We start from the raw sequence: 18841 nt of genomic DNA, 5'->3' as shown, positions 1-18841 counted from the left end.
AAACGATCAGTTTTACCTTAGTTTGAAAGGTACTTTTTTATATTGCAATATTTTGATTACCCTTATAGTTATAGAACCCATGCAATTCATACAGTAGTTTATTTTATAAAGACAGCAGGAGTTTCAAGGTTTTCAAATGCACAAAAGTTCAATAATCTTTAATCAGAGAGTGGGATCTGGACCCATAAACTTTCAAGACTTGAACTTCAACTTAATATTTTCAATCCAAAACTCCTTTCAGAAGTCTATATGTTGATAAATACTAAATAAATGGGATAGCCATGGTTTCCATTCTATAATTAAATTCTACAAAGAGAAGAAAAATGAAAGATGATAACAATAACTTAAGACATCTGAATTTTTCTTTGTGATTAATACAGATAACTTCAGAATAAGATTCGGTAAGGACATTCCCTGCACATATTTCACAAAGAATTTCAAGTTTTAAACTACATCAGAAAGGTTAAAAATAAGGCTTTTGAAAATGACATTTCAGAATCAATATTTAAAATCAGAACATTTAATACATTCTGCAGTACTTCTTGTGGCAGCTCAGGTGCCTCTATCACAATTTCACATTTACTTCTGAATACAGAATTGCAGAAGCTCTGATTTCTGATACATTTGTTTAACCATTTAAGTATATTTGTAGAGTCTATACATGTTGTGAAAATGGAGATAAACTGTCATAACTACTATGTTTAAAAAAACCCTCCAAAGTGTGCTAATCAAGTTTTGGTTATTTTTAAAACTTTTTTTTTGTTATAAGTTTCCATCAGAAGAAAAAAAATTAGCAGCCAAAGGTGCACAATGCAGAGAGTGATTCAGAGGCAGTGAGAAGGAAGAAGAAAGATGGTATTTATAGGCTTTCAACTAGAATTTAAAATCTTTAACTCATCAAAGACCCATTCAGCCCTCGTCTTAACCATGAATAGGGATCAATTTAAGCACATGCTTAAATGCTTTTAAGGCTGACACATTCTTTGATGTGAAAAAATAACTAGCATGTTAGCATAAACGTAAAGCATCAATTTCTTGTTCCATAGAAAATGTCTTCTAAAAAATGTTTCAATGCCTACTTGTTGATTTTCAATCCAAGTAAGCAGTCCAGCAGCTGAGAAGTACTGTACACCAAATTCACTGCTGGTGTAAGTGGGCACAAGTACACTGATACTTTAAGGCAGTGGAGAATTTGGTTCAATATCTGGTTACCTGGAAGCAAAGTCCCTAATTGCTAACATTGATCTTTAGTATATTATAGCTTAGGGAAGAATTTCAGCTTTTGTGCATCCATAACATACTGCAAATGTGCTTTTAATTTTTTTTTTTTAAAGAAATATCTAAAGAGAAGGTTACTCACCTTGTGCAATAAACTGAGGTTCTTCGAGATGGTTGTCCCTCTGGGTGCTCAACTTTAGGTGTCTTAGGACCCTGCGTTTCTAGTCAGAGACTTTGGGTAGCAGTGCCCCGGTTGGCTGTGCTCATGCTGCTCCGAGCGGCTACCCCAGGTGTGCAGCCAACTGCCACCCAGTTCCTCTTCTACCCCCAGAGGATCAAGTCGAAACTCCGAAGCAGAGGGGAGGAGGGTGCGTAATGGAGTACCCACAGGGACAACCATCTCGAAGAACCCCAGTTACTGCACAAGATGAGTAACCTTCTCTTCTTCTTCGAAGAGTGTCCTTGTGGGTGCTCCACTTTAGGTGACTGAAGAGCAGTGCCCCTCAGTGGAGAAGAGGGGCTTCAGAGTTGATTTATGTATGGTGGAGAGCACTGATAGACTGAAGTCAGCGTCTGCAGCTGACTGCTGTTCCAAGGCATAATGTTTGGTTAAAGTATGGGGCGATGCCCAGGTAGCTGCTTTACAAATATCAATGATGGATATATGTTTGAGAAAGGCTATGAATGTGGACATAGCTCTAGTGGAGTGTGTGCGAAGTCCAGAAGAAGCTTGCAAATTATAATATTGGTAACATAGCTTGATACAATTAGAAATCCATTTAGAAAGTCTTTGTTTGGAAATGGTTTGGCCTCTTGATTGTTATGCTGTGGATATGAATATAGCCTGGATGATTTTCTGAATGTTTTTGTTCTCGCTACATATAGCACAAGCGCTCTGTGGATGTCTACCATGTGAAAGGATGCCTCTCTGTTGTCGGTGTGTGGCTTGGGGAAGAATACAGGTAAGTAAATGGGTTCATTGAGCTGGAAGAGGAAGGCACATAGGGGTCGTGTCCCTTAATGTGGGATAAGTGTTCTCAATACCCTTGAGAAAATGCTTAAGTCAGTAGATGGGTGAAGACCATGAGTCTGTCCACCTTGTCGTGAAAGGCGGTGATGGCTGGTAAGTGCACTATGAGTGAGCTAGTCAAGAGGCCTGATTTTTTGAGTGTCAATATGTACTCAAGGACAGTGGGCAACGGGGCCAATTGTGGAATGATCTGTTTGTCTCAGCACCAAATGGAGAATCTTTGCCACTTGTGTGTGTATGTTTTTCATGTGAAGAGACATAGGCTGTTAAGTAGAATGTCTTGGACCTCCTTGGAGCAGCATGTTTCGAGTTCTGTCATCCCTGGATTAGCCATGTTTTGAGACAAAGTGTTGGAATGTTGGGGTGATGGAGGCATCCTTCATCAGTAGGTGAGGCAGGAAGGGAAGGGTTCATGCTCTGACAGACATCTGGGTCAGGTATGAGAACCATGTTTTTCTGGGCCATGTTGGTGTAATCAAGATAACCCTGGCTTTGTCTTGTCTGATCTTGTGTAGGACATTACCCAATGGGGGGATCGGGGAGAAGGCATACAGGAGTGGGGCCTCTCATTTGATGAGGAAGACATCTCCAAGAGATTTGTGTCCTGGTCCCGCTTGGGAGCAGTATTGTGTGCATTTGGCATTGTGGGTCATGGCGAAGAGGTCGATTGAGGGGAATCCCCATTACCAGAATATAGTTCGCAGAATTTGTCGGTCCAGTTCCCACTCATGCATCTGCGAGAAGTTCCTGCTGAGGTTGTCTGCTGTGGCATTCTGGTTTCCAGGTAGTTAGGATGCCATGATGTCTATGTTGTTGAAAATGAACCATTGCCAGAGGTGGACTGCTTCTGTGCAGAGCAGGTAAGACAGGTCCCCTCCTTGATGACATATATAAGACAGTCACCAAGTTGTCCATGAAAATCTGGACAGTTTTGTTGTAGATCAGGGGAGAAAGTGATGTCAGGTGTTTCAAACTTCTTGGAGCTCCTGTAGGGACCAGTGGCCCTGCATGGTGTTGTCAGCCAAGCGTGCCCCCTATCCTACCAGAGAGGTATCCGTGGTGATAGTGACTGATGGGGTTTCCCTTTAGAAGGGAACGCCTGAGTGGACATTTGTTTCTTTTGTCCACCATATGAGCGAGTCTTTCACTCTGCTGGGAATTGTAAGCCCTCTGTTGATCGAGCGTCTGTGACAAATATATACAGTGCATAGCCAGGTTGTAGACATCTCATATGCAGCCTGGCATGTTGTAGCCGACATGGGTCCTAGAAGTTATAGGCAGGTTCTGGCAGACTTTTGTGGACTGTGTCTTAATGTTGTGATTAGCTTTGTTAAGGCAAGAAACCGTTGTTGGGATAGCCATGCTGATGCCGTGACACAGCTGAGGCGTGCCCCTATGAAGTCCAGTTGTTGTGTTGGGGTCAGGGTGGATTTCTGTAGGTTGATTTGTAACCCTAGGTTTGTAAATAGGATTAGAGTGGAGTGAACTGCCTTGTCGTATGTTGGTGCTTTTAACAGACAGTTGTCTAGATAGGAGAATATGGTCACACCCGGATTGCCAAGATGTGCAGCTGCCACAGTCAGTACTTTGGAAAAAACCTTTGGAGCCCCAGAGAGGACAAAGGGAAGTACTTTATATTGATAGTGTAGGTTGCCAAGAGTAAATCATAAGAATCTCCTGTGCACCAGGTGTATATTGACGTGAAAGTAAGCATCCTGTAGGTCGAGGGCTGAAAGCCAATTTCCTTTCTCCAGTGCCAGAATTATGGTTGCTCAGGTTACCATCTTGAAGCGCTGTGTTCTCACACACTTGTTCAGTTTGCGTAGGTCTAGAATGGGCCTCCGTCCACCTGTTTTTTTTGGAGTGAGAAAGTAATGCGAGAAGAACCCCCAACCCCTGTGCTGAACCAGTACTGGTTCCACAGCACCTAATTGCAGGAGATGGTGTATTTCCTGCTGTAGCAGGTGCTTGTGAGATGGGTCCCTGAAGAGGGACGGGAAAGGGGGGTGGGTAGGTAGAATTGAAAGAAAGGGGATGGAAAAGCCCTTCTGCATAATCTCCAGAACCCATTTGTCTGCGGTGTTGGTTCTTCAAACTGGGTAAAAGGGTCCCCAAATGGGCTGGAAATTAGAGGTGACTCTAGAGGGAGAATGTGGGGCTCTCGTGTCCTCAACCAACACTTCAAAACGTTTGCCTAGAAGTGGATGGCTGAGATGTAGACGACTGGTCCTGCGTCTGACAGCGTGTTGTCTGGCACTGCTTGCGGAGTTGATCATAACGTTGTTGAAGCTGAGTGTATGATGGGGGCAGGACGGAATCATTGGTTGTAGAATCTGCCCCGTTTCTTTTTGTTTGCAGGGATATAGACATCAAGCATCTTTAATGTTGCACGGGAGTCCTTCAGGGTGTGTAAGGAGATGTCTGTGTTCTCTGCAAACAATTTTTGCCTCTTAAAAGGTAAGTCCTCTACTGTCGCCTGGACCTCTCCAGGGAAGCCAGAGAGATGGAGCCATGAAGCCCTCCACATGACAACGGATGTGGCGATGGAGTGAGCCGCCGTGTCAGCAGAATCCAGAGAAGCCTGCAGAGCAGTTCTGGCGATGAGGAAGCCTTCTGCTATATCGGCTTTATATTGTTCTTTTCTGTCAGCTGGGATGTGTTCAATAAAAGTTGACACCTGAGGGGAAAAAAAATGTTGCGTGTGTACTTGGTCAGTAATGCAGAGTAGCTTACCATGCGAAACTGGAAGGTCGCTGATGAATAGGCTTTCTTGCCAAAGAGGTCTAGGCCTTTCCAATCTTTATCATAGGGAGTGGTTTTGGGTGGCTGTTGCTTCCCCCTGGGATTAACTGTCTCTACTACCAATGAATTTGGAGTAGGGTGGGTAAAGAAGAACTCAGCTCCTCTAGCCGGCATGTAGCAATTATTGTCAGATCATTTACAAGAAGGTGGGGCTGGAGTCTGGCCTATGGTTTTTGCTGCGTCGATGATGGTAGCATTAATGGGCAGTGCTATCTTGGCTGACTGAGAAGCTTACAATATATCTGTCACCTTGTGTTGTGTCTCTGGTAACTCAGTCAGTGGGATGTCTAATGAATCCGCTACTTTTTTTTAACAAATCATTAAAGGATTTAAAGTCATCTCCCAATGTGGGGGGAAGTGGCATTACTGTGTCATCCGGAGACGAAGTCAGGATGTGAGCAGGTGAGAAGGTGTCATCCTCTGGCCTGTCTGCAGATTCTTCAGCTTCCTCCTCCAGCAGTTCTGGGGAAGCCAGAGCAGATGGTGGAAGCAACTGCTGTGTCCTGAATCTGGATGGATTGGATGGCTGGGTTTTCTGGGCTCTGTTTAATGCTCAGAGGTCCCAGTATGCCCACTGCAGCAGGAAGGTCATGGGAGGGGACACCCATTGTGAGGGTTGCCAATGCACGCTCTGTTGCTGAGTGGGTTTAGGAATGGGGTGGTGAGATGTACCCACTCCTGTCTCCACATCCTCCTCTTCATCACTGGAGAGAGGAGGGGCCAAGCCACCAGGTGTATTGATAACACTTGGCCCTGACATGGCTGGGGTGCCATCGGTGCCAAAGAGTGGAGTTCCTAGGGTGGAAGCAATGAGGAGGTCTGCATGGCTGACAAACTGCTGCAGTACAGGGATACTCGGTGTCGCAGTGCAGGCAAGCTCAGGCTGGGAGGAACCAGTGTTGTTGGTGCCGCAGACCTGTCACACTGTATTGGTGCAGTAGGTGGCATCTTAGCGCTGCTCTGTGGCTGAGGTTTCTGTTCCCTCGGTACCAAGCTATAAGGTTTAGTTTTGCTGCTGTGAGAGTGAGACTGCACAGGATCTTTTGCTTCTCGGTACCGGACAGTCCCGCTGCCTCGTGGCCCGGTGCTCTGGGTGCATTCGGGGATGGCTTTCTTTTTAGGTAAATCCCGGTCTGGTGAGGAGTGAGACCGCTTGTTTGTGGCTTTGCTAGGACCATGGTCCTTAGCAGCCATTTTTGAAGAGGACCCCATATCTAAGGCAGCTGCAGGTGAGGCCTGGTAAGATGTCCTGGACTCAGGGTCGGAGGCCGGTCACAGGGATCTCTACATCATTCAAAGTTTTAATTGGAGGTCCTTGGCCTTTCTTGTCCGGGCTATGAGTTTCCTGCAGTGGGGACACTTATGAGTAACGTGTTCCCCCCTAGGCAACGGCCACGCTGTGAGTGGCTGTCTGTCACTGGTACCGAGCATCTGCAGGTCAGACAGTGCTTGAAACCTGGCAAGCCAGGCATGTCCAAACCTAGTTGAATAAAGAATAGGAATAGTCCCAGTCTAATGCCTCTTCAGGGACTATCCGCCTGATGGGGGGGGGGGGGGAGAAAAAAAGGACAGTTTTTTTTTTTAAAATGGGAAATGAAAGAAAAATGAAGGGAGATTAGCAATAAGGGAAATTAAACTGAGAAAGGGGCAGAGAATAAAGGAATATGAAAGTAGATAAGGGCGCTGCTGTCATTCCAACCGAAATCAAGGGTGGTAGAAAAGGAACTAGGTGGCAGTTGCCTGTGTGCCTGGGGTAGCCTATGGAGCGGTGCAAGACGGTGGCTGTGCGTGCACAGCCAATCAGCACACTGCTACCAAAAGTCTCCGACAAGAAGCGCAGGGTGCCAAACCACCTAAAGTGGAGCACCCACGGGGACACTCCCCGAAGAACTATTGCTTTTCTTAAACAAAAGGCTTGTTTTTAAACAAACACTTTAGCTAGTACACAGAACAGAGCATTCAGTGTTAATGAATTAAAATGTCAAATTATTTTAGAGCATTGTATATTTTAATGAACACCAGGAAATAAACAGAATAAATGTACGTTAGTTAAAATTAGGACTCAGCATTCCAACCTTGAAATGAATTAGCTCCAGTACGAAGCTCCAAGTATTTCTGTGCAAGATTTAAATAGACACTTTTTCTTAAGAGATCTCTCTCAAGTTGCTCAGTCTATAACTTATGGATTTGTGCTATTGTGAAATGCATTCAATTTTAGAAAACACATTTTTCATATAAGGTACAAGATTATAATTCTATTGTTACATGACACGATGTAAGAACATGTAATTTATATTTTAGGTAACTATCAAAATTAAAAATTCTCAAGAAATATATCCTAAGTTTAATCATTAATGGTACTTTTTTTTGTTCTGGGGCTTTCCTGTGATCTGTGATAACTCAAGGTAGGCTGTGTTAAGGCACAAACTAAAAATATTCAGTTGTACACTTACTTGCTGTTGTGAAGGAACCGATTCTGAAGGCAAGCTGTGGGATGACCTGCTCCGGGGAGGTGGTTGCGGTGGCGCTTCCAGAGTCTGTGGAGGAGTTGTCTGAGATGTATGCATCATCATAGGTATAAGAGGCTCTTGCATTTTTTGAACAGATGGTGGCTGGATGGTGGGTTGAAGAGGAACTACGGCCTGAGGTTTTAGTGGTTCAGGAAGCAAAGGCGACCCTACAAATACATTTACAATGCATTTTATTAGAAATATATTCTGGATATTTTCTCCATAAAAATGATTATTAAAATAGGCATCTAGATAACTCAGGTCAAACATAAAATATATTTTGAAAATCACTGTTGTACAGATGCATACGCTGAACAATACGTATTTAAGACAGTTTTATCAGTCAGTTTAGGATGGAAGCTGAAGGTGGTCCCTTTGAAAGTCAATTGGTTGTGTTCTCCTAAATCACTTCGGTGCTTTTGAAAATCCCAAGATAACACCAGCGGTGCAGCCATCATGAGTACCAGGCCACCACAACACACAATTTGTTACATATTCCTCTTGGCACATTAAAAGTTACTTCTGAAATACAACTACGAGGCAGCCCACTCCTGTATTTTCTACTCCATGCATCTGATGAAGTGGGTTCTAGCTCACGAAAGCTTATGCCCAAATAACTTTGTAAGTCTCTATGGTGCCACAAGGACTCCTCGTTGTTTTGCTGATACAAACTAACACGGCTACCACTCTGAAACCTGTTACTTCTTAAGTACAGTCACTCCTCACTTAAAGTTGTCCCGGTTAATGTTGTTTTGTTGCTGATCAATTAGGGAACATGCTCGTTTAAAGTTGTGCAATGCTCCCTTCTAACGTCATTTGGCAGCCGCCTTCTTTGTCCACTGCTTGCAGGAAGAGCAGCCTGTTGCAGCTAGCTTGTGGGGGCTTGGAACCAGGGTGGACTGGCAGCCCCCCCATTAGCTCCCCACTTCCCTAAGTTCCCTGTGCAGCAGCTGCCCAGCAGGCTAACAGTTGCAGCTATCCCTCTCCCCACTGCCATATGCCGCTCCTACCCTCTGCCTTGGAGCTGCTCCCTGAGACTCCTGCTCGCTGGGGGGCAGAGGGAGGAGAGGAAGAGGAGGGCTAATGTCAGTGTGTTCCCCCCCCACACCCCACTTACCCCATCTTCCATAGAGCAGGGGGGACACATGACAGGGCTTAGGATGGAGGGAGCTTCTGGCAGCAGCTGCAGTCTCAGTAAGCTGATCTAATTAACAAGGCAGTGGTGGAAATGCGCATCTCTCTCTCTCTCTCTCTCACAGGGTGTGTCTCTCTGTCTCTGCAATGCTGTCTCCCCTCCCTCCATTCCTGTGCCTTGTAGAGTATGAGAGTTAACTCTTGCGGGCTCAGCCAACTGCTAGCTCATCATTTAGCAGTCTGGCATTCCCTGGGAAATATCCCACCCTCTGATTCCTCCACCTCAACCAAGCTTCACAAAGATCATCACTGCATACCAGTATTAAATTGCTTGTTTAAAACGCGTGTGTGTGTGGAAATTCGATTCCCTTAATATCATTTCGTCTACAGTTGCATTTTTCAGGAACATAAGTACAAGGTTAAGTGAGGAGTTACTGTAGTTTCCCTCTAAAAGCACATTACTCAAGGCTCTACACTGGCTGCTAGTTTATTTCTAAGTGCAGTTTAAGGCATTATCTGCTGACTTAGATTATTCCACGCATTATGGAATAATTAATAAGTCTAAGTTTTAGTCACAGATATTTTTAGTAAATGGCATGGCTGTAGGCACCGCCCCCGCCGCTCCCATTGGCCGCAGTTCCCGGCCAATGGGAGCTGCGAAGCCAGTGCTCTGGGCGGAGGCCTGGCCATGCCTCCACCTAGGATGGAGTTGAGTGAGGGGAATGTCATCACTTGCAGGGAGACCCCCAGGTAAGCGATGCCCAGAGCCCACCTCATCCCATCCTGTGCCCCACCCCCAACTCTTCTGCTGGGGGCGAGGGGAGCACAGTGGCCCAAGACTGCTCCAGCAGCAGCCAGTGTGACTGGCGCAGGGGCTGCCTGAGCTGCCTCTGAGCCAGGTGCACCAGCAGCTGCAGAAATCTCAGAAGTCATGGAATCTGTGACTTTCGTGACCTTCATGACAAACTTGCAGCCTTAATTATGAGGAATGGCCATACATTATTACATGCAAGAATCTTCATTTTCAAAAGGAAATGGATGACTTTTTCAGTTGGAAGCAAGTCAAAGGTAAGAGTGGGGTAGGTTTGGATAGGGTAATAAGGCAGCCAACCTAGATTTGCCATTTAACAATACATTACATTTCTTTTTCTTCTAAAGTATAGTATTACCTCTTGGTGGTTCAGCTGGCTTGGTTTGGGTTTCAGGTGTTGGCCTCCCCACAGATGGTCGGACATGGCTTTGTGGTGCACTAATAACTCCAGCTCGGGGTGGAACAGTCTGAAATAATAATTGGTAAAAATAAAATTTAAGCTATTTGAAGTGATCGCCTTCTGAATGACTGATTTTTTTTTTTTTTTGGTATTGCAGCAGTGCCAAGGGCCCCCAGTCATAGACTAGAAGCCCTACTGTTCTCAGAACTGTACAAACACATAACAAAAAGACAGTCATTTACCCAGAGAAGTAGGAGTCACATAGGTGGCTTCAAACTTTTGTTCTGTGGTCTCAAGAAATATAGGTTCTGTGATGTGCAGTACAGAAAATGTTATGCATGACATGGGACTTATTCTTTAGAACCCATGTTTGCAAATCTTTCATGTGGGTACACTGTCTCCAGGCAGGATGGAGACATTCTGCCCAACCAAAGAGAGCCAGTAAATATGTTGGCTATTGGATATCCTTTTTTGATGAACTTATAGAGCAGAGCATTAAAGGAGAAATATGAAACTATTACAAAGAGGAATATAATTTGAAAGAACACACATGCCTATAAACGGCGTGTGGTGTGTCATGCTGCCAAGAATGGATATCAGAAGAAAACGAATGATCACATAAAGCAAATGTTTTCTGTCCCCAGTTTATCCGTTGTTGCCGATCCTACTGTGAGATTTAACAGCAGTGAGAACGTCCCAGGGATTTTTTGGAACAAAAAATATACACAATTCCTCATACAAACTGTGTCTTAGAAGCAGAAGCAGAAGCAGAAGCAGAAGAAATCACCCTTGAGGTGGGCTAAGACATTTACTAGATTTAGAAGACAACGTTTAGAAGACAATGGCCGTGGTCCAGTATACTTGGGTTAAATCCATCTAGTGACTTCTAAATGCTTTAAGGTATCAAGCATCAAAAAAAAATGTATAGCTTTCTTCCTTTTGACTGCCAAGTGGCAAAAACAACAACAAACACCACCACTACAAACAAAAAAAACCAACCAACCAAGGTAGTTTTTAAGAAACAAGTTTTGTTAGAATAAAATCCATCCCAAGAAACAAGCCCACTTCTGTTCCTTTGGATGTTTAGGAAATGAGTATTTAGGATGATAGATTATATTCCAAGATCTATAAAAGAAGCTGTTTTCTTTAGGAAACCTATACAGGCTCCTCCTAATCAGAACAGAATAGAAATAAAGGCTGAAGCAGTCCTTAAAACCACTCAGTGTTCATGGAATAAACAATAATAGGACACCGTGGCTGTCTGTAATTCTTAAAGTCTTCTAGCAGAAATAACTGCTGCCAGAAAGGCTGTGTAAGGCAAAGAAAATAAGGAAATTGAGCTCTGAGATTTGAATGAGTAGTGGGTTAGGGCTTTAAGAAATCCTTTTACATACAGATAGGAAGGGATGAGATTTGGTTTGTTTTACTGAATTATGCCAGCAATTGCCAAGATGTGGACCTTCCAGGAATTGGCTTTTAGCCTCAAATTTAATTATTTTTGAAAAAAGTGGTACAAAATGTTGATTTTGATCTCATTTATTCATCTAAACAGCAATGGCTGAATTAAAGCCATTTCCTGGAATAGGAACTATTGGTGGAATCTTTGCTGGATGCCAGCCCGTTTTAACAACTTCTTTGGAGTATCCCTTTTTGGTTAGTAATGGCAACAGTTTCATGTCAGCTCCAGAAAAGGGACAGGAAAAGATTTCTCCCATGGCTCAAACTGTGTCTGTTTCCTCAGAAATGAAAACAGCCAGTTTAACACTTCTGGTGCAACAGTGAAGGCCAGATTGTTGAAAATTACCTCAAGATCCTTGCATTAGTCAGGTCTGAGGCAGCAGGAAAGTTGATTCAGTAGTAGTTGTCCAGGAACAACAAATGAACATTGAAAATAACCTCTGCTTTCTCTTGGCAAGATCTTTGCTCTCTCATTAGGTAAGGTGGTATGAAGTGCGTCCACAATGAGGTATCTACATTTCTGGTTTTGTGGAGGATAGAGGACTCAGATTCAACTTTATGGCTAGCAAGGACTTTTTCTCAATGGTTTCTTTCCAACACATCTTCCTCCTGGTCAGCAGCTACGTCATCAAGCCATGTGGATTGAAAAGATCTCGGAACTGATTATCTCCTGCCTAGAACTTGGTGATCTAACCTAAGTGCTGACTTGGTGGTAGCCTATTGAGTTCCTGTGTTGTATTGATAATGGAAGAAAACTTTGGAGCTATTTGCAGGAGAGGCAAAAATTCCCTTCAGAACCTCCTAAGAGGAGATCTATGCAGGCAAAGGTCATGTCTACACAGTACAGTAATGCGCACTACAGGGGTGTGATCTCTAAAGGGCACTAACATATTGAACCTTAATTGGTCCATGTAAACTCTGCAGATATGCACTAATAGTTCTCCAGCGCTCTTTAACATAGTGCTGTTTAAAACAATACTATCTAAAAATTCCCTGGTGCACACCAGCAGAGTCTTGGTGGACCAATTAATGCACAACATATGAGAGTGGTTTAGAAGAAGTCACACTCCCACAGTGTGCATTGTCCTACCATGCAGACATGCCCTAAGCAGTCTCTCAGGACTGTTAGCCTTGGCCTCTGTCTTGTCAGTCATTTTGCGAGCCTATCCAAAGAGGAGCACTGCTGAGGTGCCTTAGAGAAGGGAGACAACATTCTCTAATAGCCAGTGAAAACCCAAGGAGTCAATTTAGAAATTTAAGTAAATTATCTAAACAAAACAAAAAGCAGCAAACTTGAAAAAAAGTGCTATAAATATCCAAGAAACTAAGGCGACAGAGCTTAACTCCAAAGCCAAAAAGTGATTGGTCTGGATCTGCCTCTCTCCTGTCAGTTCACTAGGAAACAATGTATCGGCAGACACCAATACAAAAAAGACAACACCACCTTAACCCCGTATAGCTCCAAGCATTTTGTAAATGTCTCTTTTGATGGAATTCCCTACAACTTCCTTTAGAAGACCAAAATACAGCCTACGTGATTTTTATTTTCAAAAATATTTCCTTATATTTAGCCTAAGTTCCCTTTAACAAGTTTATTCCATAGCTGCTTTCTTTCATAAATTGATGGGCACTTAATGCCTCAAATGCACACAAAAATATTCTATCTAGAATATGCTACTGCAGGTTCTTTTCCTCTGAAATGGCTATTGTGATTGCAGTGAGGAACAAACAGAAGGAGCTCCTGTTCTTCATGCAAATGTCCTAATAAATACAAGCCTTTCGCAACCCAGTAAATACTTTAAACAATTATCTCCGATATCTGTAGACAGTTATCACATCTTAGTAGTCTTTTTAACAAAATGTATATGTTGTGACAAGGCACCTCCTTTGCCGTCTTGGGCTCAGCATTTTCCCCCTTTGTCAGGGTGGGGAGGTTGTGGTAGAAGGATCTGGAGTAAATCAGTTCCACTAAGGAAGGCTTTATTCTTCATTTGGGTATTTCCCACCCACCTCCCTCCCCGATATTTACAAGGCCCAGGGAGTAGTACTCTTTAGCCAAACCAAAGAAACAAATTCACAACAGAACAAACGAATACCTTTCCCTGTCCCCTCTCTGGGATGTTGCCTTGTGATGCTGGGTGCCACAGTTCTTCCCCAAACAGACAATTAGCTTGGTTGCTGGGAGGAAAGAAGCTTTCCACCCAGGAGAAGTCTTTTCTCCCTGCTGCAGGTTCTCTCTCATCTCTCCACCTCTCTCTCACCAGAAGAGGGGTTTTTAAAGGTCACAGGAAGCCCTTAATTTGACTCAGGCATCGCTAGTTGACCTGAGGTAGCCTCTTTTCAGCTCATGGAGAAAAGGGTCTTTACTATTTTACTATGGATTCCACCACTCTCTTACAGCTGTGCAGTCTGAGTTTGCCACAATATCTAACACCTTTTAATTTTTCCCCATAGGCAACTCTTGGAAAAAAATATTTACCAACTCACTGCTGGTGAATGAGACAGAGCAGTCAAGTCCCTCTCACAATTAGGCGGCTTCTGGGGCAGGTGGGAAGAAATCAAGAGTTTGCAAGTGTTCATTTTCCCTTCTAGGAGCCAGAGATGTGGGTGGCTTCAAATTTATCTGAAACCTACTACCCAGTGATATAAATAGTGGAGCCCTGACGACCACCAGCTATGTGCTGAGCTTCACCCCTGAATGTCAGTTGTTGCTCCAACAACAATTTTTCATGTCAGTCTTTGGTTAGCAAGTTTAGTCTTTTGACCAGTAGCTGTCAAGCTTGCCTGCTCATAGGTCATTCCATCCAATTTTGATAATATGAGTTGCTCTTTTCTTGACCCTCTCTCTATTTTTTGATTTTTTACTTGTAGAGAAGTACCCAAACTACTGATAACTGTACACAGTATTTCAATTTGGTCACACTAACACTGCACAAAGAGGAACTAAAGGCTACTGTACATTCAAATGAGTCCTTCACTGTTATACAAAGATCCCAGGCAATGTGTAAAGGTTGATTAAAATCAAGGTACAACCACCATTATATATCAATTAATTGTAAACTTCAGAATGCACATAAGCACTGATAAATCCTATCCTTCCAAATCATCTCATTTTAAACAAGATTATAAAACATACAAAATAACTATAAAAGTGTCTGATTCTGCTTCACACATTGTGTCATTACTTAAAAGTAGCCATAAAGCACAATCACTCTGATTTGATAAAGTTTTATATATACTATGCATGTGTAAATTACTATATAAAGGTCCAAAGCAATACAGAGTCAGCTCAAAATCTTTATTGGTGTATTTACGGTCTGAACGCAGCAGGAATGTGATTTAAAATTGTGTCTCCTCACACAACTTGTAAGATATCCACTCAATTTTACATGTCTCTCGTCCATAACATCATTCCTAAGAAAAACTCTCAATTAACTAATACAGTGTAAAATCTTTAAAAGAAAATTTAAAGTTTGAATGCCTACCGGTCTGGCTGCACTATATCCAGCAGTTCCTGTGCTTGTGAATCCAGCTGGAGGTGGAGGCTGACTACGAACTGTAACAAAGCCATTAGAGACCATTGATTTAGGACATATTTGTAAGTTGAAATTTTCTCTAATATAATTAATACAAAACAAACATTATCTGTATTACCTAAGTTATCTTTTCTTTGTGTTCCGGGGCTTTTTTGAACTTTGAAGCATGAAGAAAAATCAGTCACAAATGAGATTTTCATTGACAGATCGGGTGCAAACTGATATTACGCAATAATGGTATGTTATCACTAACAGAAATGGGAACAATAGGATTGCATTAGTGATGAAAAAACCTATGTGTGAGATCTTTCTGCAGATATTGCCTATGTTATTGATATTATGGTTAAGACTGCCTCTGTCAGAGGAAAGTTGCTGTACTGTATAGCATATTCTGCAGCAGCTCTGGCAGTTATGTCTTCAAAAAGAGTAAGTTTCAGGAAGAGGAGCTGATTCAAAAACAGTCTCAATAAAGTCTGTCTAACTGTATATTGTTCAGTGAGTTAAAGAATTTATGTACAGATTCCTGGCTCTAACTTCCTCCTGTTATTGAGCACAACATTTTGACAATGAGGTCAACATTTGAATGATGATTCTGATGATCAGCCTTGAATGCAACATTCGAATTATGAAGTGCAAAATATGTAAAATCATAATTATTATTATTTCCAGCTGACACAAACACAACTCTGAATGCCTCAGGAAAGGAGAGAGGCTCATTAGTGACAGCTCTACTGCCTATTAATCATGAAGGTCCCAGGTAGAATGTCAGATATGGTAACTTGAAGGAGGCCGAAAAATGGGTGTGTCTAATCTCAAGACAGGCAGCTCTTAATTGATTAAATTTGCTCCAATTGGCAGATAATTCTGCTCTCAAAGGCTATGTCTACACTAGCACTTTTGTTGGCAAAACTTATGCTGCTCAGGGGGTTCGAAACCCCCCCTTCTGAACAACATAAGTGAAACCAACGGAGGAGCTAGTGTAGACAGCACTATGTTGGTGGGAGACATGCTACCACCACTCGTTGGGGGTGCGTTGAATTATGTGGACAGGAAGCTCTCTCCCATGGGCACGGAGTGGCTATACGGGAGATCTGACAGCAGCACAGCTTTAGCGGTACAGCTATGAGGCTGTAAGCTCTCTAACATAGACATGGCCTTAGGGTATGTCTACATTAGAGCTAGAAGGTGTAATTTCCAGTTGGAGTAGACATACCCATGCTAACTCCAATTAAGCTAGCATGCTAAAGATTGAGCATAGCCATGGCGGTAGAGGGGAGGGTCTAGCTGTCCCGAGTATGATCCCGTTCGAAACAGGCATGTATGCGGGGTAGCTAGCTCCTCCCACTGTGGCAATACTTTATTTTCAGTGTGCTAAATTATTTTAATGAAAATTACTCCCTTGAAAGTACACGACATTCAGTTCTTTGTTTAAGAGAAAAAAAGAACTTGCTAGAGCCCTGCTTTAGTCACAGATAAAATATTCTTTATTCCTAAGTCTTCTGCCTAGAACAGACACCTATAAGCACTTATTTAAAAGATTTCACCTTAACCCACCCCTGCACACATACACACACCCTTCTGAATTATTTTAAACAATTCTGAGATTAAATCTTGAAAGTTTTCATTACCATGGTTTAATTTTTTCACTTAATCTTTCATGAGTGAATTTTGACTCAACACAAAGTTGCAAGCAACCAATAAATGCAAGTAATTCAATAGAAAACAGTCTGGAAAAAATATACTATAGAAGGATAAAAGTTTAGGAGTTACACAACAAATTGTTGGATTTAAACAGCAAGAATGTCTTTAAGCAGCGAGGACATTAATGTCATTCAGATATTAATTTAAAGATTCACTTCTACCATGCAAAAATCATTATGTTACCTTCTATTTCTCTCCTAGCTACCCCAGGACTGGGAGGAGCTCCAAGACCTTTTCAGAGAAAGAAGAGAAGCTGTATATTGCATAAGGAAAGCAGCAGACTGAAAAGAGGCAGAAACATACAGGACATAACATATAAAAGAGTTTTCATATTTAAGGTATTTTTAAATGGCCTAACCATATTGCACTCTTACCAACTGCAGCAGCACAAGAAAGTCACACTAATTGGAAATAACTCAACAATTCAGTTAATGTTCAGAAATATTACATGGTTTCAGTTTTACATTTTTGTTAAAGAGAATTTAAATGTCTGCTATATTCACTGTCTAAAAATTTTGTTAAGGCAAAATTAAAGTTGACTGGTAGAGCCTTGCACTCTTCCAAAATATCTTAATTATATTATACTGCTGTAGTTATGTGGGAGTAATTATACCATAATAAAGTCACTTTTACTCTGGAATAAAGTGTCCACATAGGGGTTTAGTTCTGCCCATCAATTTCTCTATGTAGATGAGCCCAATGTTTCAGCCTGGGCTGCCCTATACTAAGCAAACATGAGAAATGACTAAGTACATGTGATATTTTACCAGGTATATGGTGTTCTTCAAAACTGTATTCTTTCATTTATTTGTATGCACACCAACTGCCCTTCACTGTATTAGCGGCAGCTATATCTTGCAGTAGGTTCCCACAGCTCACACTAAAATATGAGGAGAGGTGTGGCTGTGCCCAAAGGCATGAGGGACTCTTGTTTCTGTTCTGAGTTACTTGGATTGTGAAAATAGTAGTCTGGTGGCACACAACACTGCACTACAAGACAGACCCAAGTGCAGGGGATGTTCCAGAGGCAATCCTTAGGATATTGATAAAGGGACAGTAACATCTGGGACCTATAGAGTGATTTGTGCAGAGTAAATATTATATTATTATTACCTCCCTCTTATATAGTCCTTTTCATTAGCAGATCTCGGTGGTCAAGTAGAGGCCAGGCAGAGTCAGCTAGTCTTCACTAAGACCGCCTTAAATGCAACTTTTGCCGTAGTGAAGCCACACATTGATGATTTCTCCTCCATACCCGTATGCTGTATTCCCAGAATGTTCCATAGCATGTGGAAGGACAGACTGCTACAAAAATTTGCCAGGAACAGGATGGAGACTCACTCAAAGTGGGCATTGTTAATGTTGTGGGTAGGACTGGTGTGTAACTTAATCCTGTATTTCCTGGTTTTCAGAGGTTTAAGTATTGGTGCACTTAATATTTTGGAAGGGGACAGGGCACTGCTACCAACCATAACTCTGTGTTAAAGAAGTGAATTTCCTTTATTTTTTTAAGGAAGGTGTGGTTGAGAGGAGGGCATTATTGAGGAGCAAAAGAAGGCTTCCTGGGAACATCTCACTGCCACTCAGCTACCAGTTCTGTTCTTCCTGTATCCCTTCCACGCCTTCAGCAAGGAAGTGAAGAAGGCAGTAACTGATGGGCTCTGAATACATCTACCAGTTGGAGGGAAGCCCAGACTCCATACTCTAACTCAGGGGCTAGTGTAGGAGGAAGGGACTCTGCACAATCTTCTTCACTGCAGACGTGTGAACTGACTCGAGTGTTCTCCTCCCCCCTCTCCCAATGTTTACCTCAGCTCCCAGTGTGGAATACAAGTTTTCAAAAAACTCTTGCTGTGCATGCGAGTTTTAGAGCAATTTGAATTAAAATCAGCTCCCTGTGGGAGATCTTATTTGAGAAATTTTGGACTAAATGACACTAAATTTACAGCAAGTATACCCCTGACTCTGTTGTGGCATACCAATAGACACATGGATTTTAAAACCCTGAAAATTAAAAGATCATAATGTGGGGAACCATATATTGGGAACCCCTGGATCAAATTATCCCAATGTCCAACACTAATACTACTCTTGATGTTAATAGTTAAGGTTACACCAGGATTTCTATTTTAACAGTAGTGAAAAAGCTCTACAAAAATTCTGTCTTTTGGGTTACAGTATCACTTTTCACTTTTATTGTAGTTTGTGCATCTCTTGATTTTTTTTTTAAAATAGCAGGGT

At 42.4% G+C, this 18841-nt stretch overlaps 1 protein-coding gene across 13 annotated transcripts in view; it reads right to left on the bottom strand.

The window, feature by feature from the left end:
* SYNJ1 (synaptojanin 1) overlaps positions 1 to 18841 on the bottom strand; it is a 119003-nt gene that overhangs the window by 6021 nt on the left and 94141 nt on the right. For 5 of the 13 annotated variants that reach the window (XM_030579088.1, XM_030579127.1, XM_030579026.1 and 2 more), the window contains 5 exons: positions 16784 to 16831; positions 15018 to 15056; positions 14849 to 14919; positions 9864 to 9972; positions 7504 to 7727 (listed from right to left, as the gene is read on the bottom strand). In XM_030579088.1, coding sequence (XP_030434948.1) covers positions 7504 to 7727; positions 9864 to 9972; positions 14849 to 14919; positions 15018 to 15056; positions 16784 to 16831 — 491 coding nt within the window. Of the gene's footprint in view, positions 1 to 7503; positions 7728 to 9846; positions 9973 to 14848; positions 14920 to 15017; positions 15057 to 16783; positions 16832 to 18841 lie in introns of those variants that run through there. The other 8 variants (XM_030579064.1, XM_030579074.1, XM_030579083.1 and 5 more) reach the window with 3 other exon arrangements.

Source organism: Gopherus evgoodei, chromosome 1 (genome assembly GCF_007399415.2).
Source record: "Gopherus evgoodei ecotype Sinaloan lineage chromosome 1, rGopEvg1_v1.p, whole genome shotgun sequence".
Taxonomy (NCBI): domain Eukaryota; kingdom Metazoa; phylum Chordata; order Testudines; family Testudinidae; genus Gopherus; species Gopherus evgoodei.
The sequence above is the reverse complement of the archived record's forward strand: the minus strand, read 5'-3'. Positions and strand labels throughout refer to the sequence as shown.